This window comes from Prionailurus bengalensis, chromosome C2, assembly GCF_016509475.1.
Source record: "Prionailurus bengalensis isolate Pbe53 chromosome C2, Fcat_Pben_1.1_paternal_pri, whole genome shotgun sequence".
Taxonomy (NCBI): Eukaryota; Metazoa; Chordata; class Mammalia; order Carnivora; family Felidae; genus Prionailurus; species Prionailurus bengalensis.
In genome coordinates, this window is record NC_057350.1 from 14,759,766 (window position 1) to 14,765,465 (window position 5,700).

At 36.6% G+C, this 5,700-nt stretch overlaps 1 protein-coding gene across 1 annotated transcript; it reads right to left on the reverse strand.

Moving 5' to 3' along the window:
* LOC122492319 (keratin-associated protein 13-1-like) lies at nt 1-819 on the reverse strand. The gene has a single exon (XM_043596034.1). It carries the CDS (start codon nt 777-779, stop codon nt 252-254), a length of 528 nt encoding a protein of 175 aa, XP_043451969.1. The 5' UTR covers nt 780-819; the 3' UTR covers nt 1-251.
* Between the last annotated feature and the right edge of the window lie 4,881 nt (nt 820-5,700).

Genomic DNA, 5,700 nt, shown 5'->3' on the forward strand with positions numbered 1-5,700 from the left:
TTTCATTAACGATAATTCATGTTTATTAACATAAATTCCATTAATTGATCTCACCATTTATTTAATTCCACCAATTCTATCAACTAATCCAATAAAATTAATCATTAAGTTCAGTATATGTTAGAGACAGGTTTTTTTGGTCAGTGCTTTGTGGCTGGAGAAAAGGTGACTGAAGACTTTTTCCTGAAGATCATGAAGATGATAGGTTCCCTGTTTAGAGATTCCACACACTCCTCAAAATGTCTGCGTCCTTAACAAGTGGATGTACAGAACCCAGATCCACAGGTTGGTCTGTAACATGATGACTGACAGCTCCTGGAGGAGAAGTAGGTTGGGCGGCAGAAACTGGATCCATAGCTCAGGGAAGGGAAACCACAGACTCCATAACCCAGGGGTCTGAAGCCACTGGATCCACAGCCCAGAGAGTAGCAGCTTCTGGATCCACAGCCCAGGGAATGGCAGCTTCTGGATCCACAGTCCACAGACCCAGGGTAAGCAGTCCAGCAGGGGCTGCAGAACGTGGAGGTCCTCGGGAGGGTGCAGGACGTCTGGCAGGGGCTGGACACCACGCAGGACGTCTGGCAGCTGGTGGGCTCACAGCAGGTCTCCTGACAGCCGCTGTAGAGGGAGGAGCCCAGCTGGCAGGTGCTGGGAGAGCAGAGGTCAGTGCGGTAGACCAGGTTGCTGGGGGAAGAAGAGCCACAGGAGGAGCTTGGGTAGCGCAGGTAGCCCCCAAGGGACTGGGAGGCGACGTTTCCAGAACAGCAGCTGTAGGGCATGTTGGCAGGAGATGTGAGTTCAGCTGAGTTACAGTGAGAAGGTTCTGAGTTTAAATGTCACCTCCTAGACTGGGGCATTTATATACTGTCAACCAAGGGTGTGGCATTTTTTACAGTCACCTTTCCCACACTTGGAATCTCTCATTTTCCTATATGTACATCAGTGATATTTTCTCTAATTGCAGATGATTCCTTCCATCTCATATTTGTGGGAGAATTCATCGTGATGTAGCACCAAGCCAACGAACCATCCCAATGTCAGAAATGCTATGACTATATGTCATTAATGCCAACTAATCACGACTAGGAAACCCCCTACTCTTCTCCTTGGCTGAGACTCGTTGTGCCTTTTGCCTGTACATTGGCTGGGGAATGCTTAGCTCTAAAGGCAGGGATTGAGATGAACCTCAGTGGAATAGAGGCACCTTATTTGTCACCAATGATTTTCTTTCTATAAATGTATTTCATTCCCTAAAATTACTTCTTATACATTACATTACCTTATATATATATACCTCTCAAATCCATTGGAAAGGGGAAAATAGATACGATAAATTGATTGAGAAATATGATGGGTCACAGAGAGAAATCAGGACAAGTGTTTAAAGGCAAAATGACTAAGCAAGATTAATTTGGGACAAAAATCTCAGTGGAGACCAGTTTGTACACGTGTGAAGAAACTCAGAGTCAAATACTCTTGAGGTGAAGGAAGGTAACTAGTGACACTATGGGTCTTTCCATCTGTGTGTAATTTCAATAAAAACAGGTTCTGTATTAATATAGTTTATGGCTTTTCATATACACATTGTCCCTTTTGTCACCTGTAGTGTCCAGTAATCCTGCTCTCCTAGGACGAGTCTTATTACACAATACTTTCTGGTCATTTTTATCTTTAGGTTCTTATCTTACTATTATCTCCATTGTAAAAACATTTTTCCCTACTTCAGTTTTCTTTAAGATTATTTTTCCATTGTAAAATATCCAAATATTTTCTTTTATAGAGTTCTCCACATCAGGCAAAACTTAACTAAAATGAATCTTGAAGCATTTTCTCCGGTTGGAAAGACAATTACCTCAGAGGGGAACTTGTAATTGCAGGAGGCAATAAAAAAGATTGAAATATAAGTGAATTGTCTAAATACTCACTGTGCATAACACTAATAAAGTGGTTTGTGGTTCTTAATATATAGGTAGAAGTAAACAGTAATTAAGAATGATCATTAAAATCTCTTGAAAACTTACTAACAATTTTTGAAATTATAAAAAAATAACTTAAAGGATAAAATTCTAACTTTAAACATTTTATTACCTCTCCCAAAAGTGAGAAAAGTGTGAAAATTTATTATTACACAGAGAAAATGTGTAAGCAGAAATTTGAAATTATCAATAATTAAGTTAACTCTAATAGACTAAATAATCTGTAGAAAATACTTAGACTATCAGACTGGACTAAAAACCAAAATTATTGTCTACTTAAAATAGAGTTTCTTCAATATAAGGAAACAGAGAAGTGAAAAAGTAAAAAGAATCATTAAGAAAAAGAAACAAAAAATGCTATCTCCGTTTTACTAACCCCAAAGTTTGCTGTATGACAAGACATGAAGATTGTTAGATGTAATACAAGATATTTCTTCACAACCATTCTGTCAGTCTTTCAGGATGATATCCATGACTTTGTAATTCATTTAGAGGATACCCTAAAGCCACACCATCCAACAGACTAGCTACTATCCACATATATCAAGTTCAATTAACATCAATTAAAATTAAATTAAATTAAAAGTTTCATTCTCTAGTCATATTAGCCACGTCTCAAGAGCACAATAGATACACGTGGCTGATGGAAGCCATATATTGGAAAATGCAGATAAAAATATTTTCAACAACACAGGAGTTCTACTGGACACAGCTGCCTTAGAGTTCACAGCATGCTTTGTTGACTTGCTAATATAAATGAACACTTTTACTATTTCCTGCCCAATGCAAGAATGTCAGAAATCCTTTTTTTAATTTTTTTTAGTGTTTATTTATTTTTGAGAGACAGAGAGACAGAGCACGAGTGGGGGAGGGGCAGAGAGAGAGGGAGACACAGAATCTGAAGCAGGCTCCAGTTTCTGAGTTGTCAGCACAGAGCCCGACGTGGGGCTCGAACCCACACACTGCGAGATCATGACCTGAGCTGAAGTCGGATGCTCAACCGACTGGGCCACCCAGGCGCCCCAAGAATGTCAGAAATCTTAGGGTCAGTTATCTTTACCCCAATTCATACACTATTATTTTTAATGACAGCTTCTCTTTTTTTTAATTTGTTTATTTTGAGAGACAGAGAGAGAGAAAGAACGAGAAAGGGAGGAGCAGAGAGAGGGAGAGAGAGAATCTCAAGCAGTTTCCAAGCTGTCAGTGCACAGCCCAGTGTGGGGCTGGATCCTACGAGCCATCATAACCTGAGCCGAGATCAAGAGTTGGATGCTTAACCAACTGAGGCACACAGGCATCCCAATTCATGTATTATTATGTTAGGATAGTCATTATTATAATTTCAGTTATGCTTATGTATATTGATAGGTATTTGCCTCCTTGTTTTTATGACCCAAATTTGCTTACATCTACCCAATATATATCTTTTGTTTACTCTTCATTTCTTTTTAGATCTTTTTTTGTATTATTTTGCTTCTGACTATATATAACTTTTATTACATATTTTAGTGCTGGAAAGGTAGTGACAGATTCTTTATGTTTTTGATTGTCTGAAAATTCTACATTTCTCCTTTAGTTTTGAAACAAATACTCACTAGTCAAGTATCCTAGCTTTAAAGGGTTCTTTCTTCAGAAATTTGAGGATATTTAATTATTTTCCTGCTTTCCTTTTTCTATCTGTTTAGAATTCAGCTGTCAATCTTACTGCGGCTTTTTTGAAGGTAACTTGCTTTTTCTTTCCCTGTTGGTGATTTTAAAGTTTTCTCTTCCTTTTTGTTCATCAGTTTTGACTCTGATGCATTCTCTTTATTTGTTAGTTTGAATATGTTCTCCAGAACAATCTCCAATTGTCTCTCCAGCTGTGTCTAATTTCTTCTTAATCCATTCAACAATTCTACATTTAACTTACTGCACTTTTCAATTTTAGAATTTTTAGTTGGTTATTTTAATATGTTTCTCTCTCTCTTAAAATCTTAAATTTCTCTTTTTATTTCCTAAAGTGACTTCTACTACATGATACATATTTTGGATTTAATCATTTCTTAACTTCTGAAAGCCTGGTGAATTTCCCAAGGGTATCAGATGATCTCTATCTACATCATCTATCTTTATCATCTATATATTCATCCGTATCTATATAAAAGTATATCTATAATTATATCTATACCTATAAAGTTATACCTGCATTTACATTTATATCTATATCTGCTGTGTAAAGAAATTATTGAAGGTCATCTCTATACCATACTAATCTAATCAAGCATTGAAATAATTTGGAACTGAGCTTTAGTTCATAGGAAGGGGTCAATATTTGAGGCTTACCCTAGTCCTAAGGTTTTGTTCAGAGTCTCAGACAATTTTTGTCAAAATCATTAGAAGTTTTCAACCTTCAGTTTTGGTTACCTGAGCTCATGAATTGCATCAGCCTCTCATTTGGATTTAGCAATATTCCTAATCTAAAAATAGTCACAAATTCTGAGACTTTGTTGTTGTGGTGGTTGAAACCTCCCTGATGTTTTGTCCCTGGTAATTTCTGAACATGTCACATATATTTTTTTTTATCTAGATTTTTCTAGGCAAAAGATATTAATTCTGAATATATACTTTTTTTCATTTCTAAGTATACCAATTTTTATCTTAGTCCCCCTTAGGAATAAATTTAAAATTCATAATTAATCCTTGGATACAATATTTAGCTTTTAAAATATGAAAGAATGATTAGAATTATGAGAAATAGAAGTAAGTGTCCGAGCACTAAACTATTTTAATGGTTTGAATGGAAGGGGGTAGAAACAAGAATTATTGTGGTTTAAAATGTAATACCTCTAAAAAAAACAAATAAAATGTAAAACCTCTAAATGATGGAGTGACAGTTACTCATCAACTATCTTTTTTTCAAAATTTTTAATGTTTATTTATTTTTGAGAGAGAGAGAGACACAGAGTATGAGCGCGGGGAGGGGCAGAGAGAGAGGGAGACAGAATCCAAAGCAGGTTCCAAGCTCTGAGCTGTCAGCATAGGGCCTGACGCAGGGCTCAAACCCGTGAACTGTGAGATCATGACCTGAGATAAAGTTGGACGCTTAACCAACTGAGCCACCCAAGTGCTCCATTCATCAACTATTTTTAACCATGTATTCCATTGACACACCTTATAAATATCTCCTTCAACTGTAAGTTAACTGAATTTTCAATAATTTCTTTTCTTAAAAAAGATTTTTTTTAATGTTTATTTATTTTTGAGAGAGAGACAGAGAGACAGTGCCTAAGCAGGGGAGAGGCAGAGAGAGAGGGAGACACAGAATCTGAAGCAGGCTCCAGGCTCTGAACTGTTAGCACACAGCCCGAGTCGGGAGTAGGTTCCTTATCAAAATCTATCTATCTTTGCATTTTGATATTCCTGGAAATACTTTGCCTAAGAAAACAGAGAATGATATCATGAAAATGAAAGATAATATTTGCCCATGTTTTTGTGTGTTTAAATACGCATTAAATCACCATTCCTGACGGTACCAAATGCTTATTATCTTTTAGTTTGAAACATGAGTCAAAACCAAGGTGGAAATCATCCTTAGGAATTTAGATTCTTCACTCTAATGTTAAGGCATCACTCATTACACATACATACAGAAGATCATATTGAGAACTCATCAGTGACATTACAGGTGCTTATCACCTTTACCAAGAAAGGGTGAGTGACTTCAAGTCAAACTACCTAAAATTAA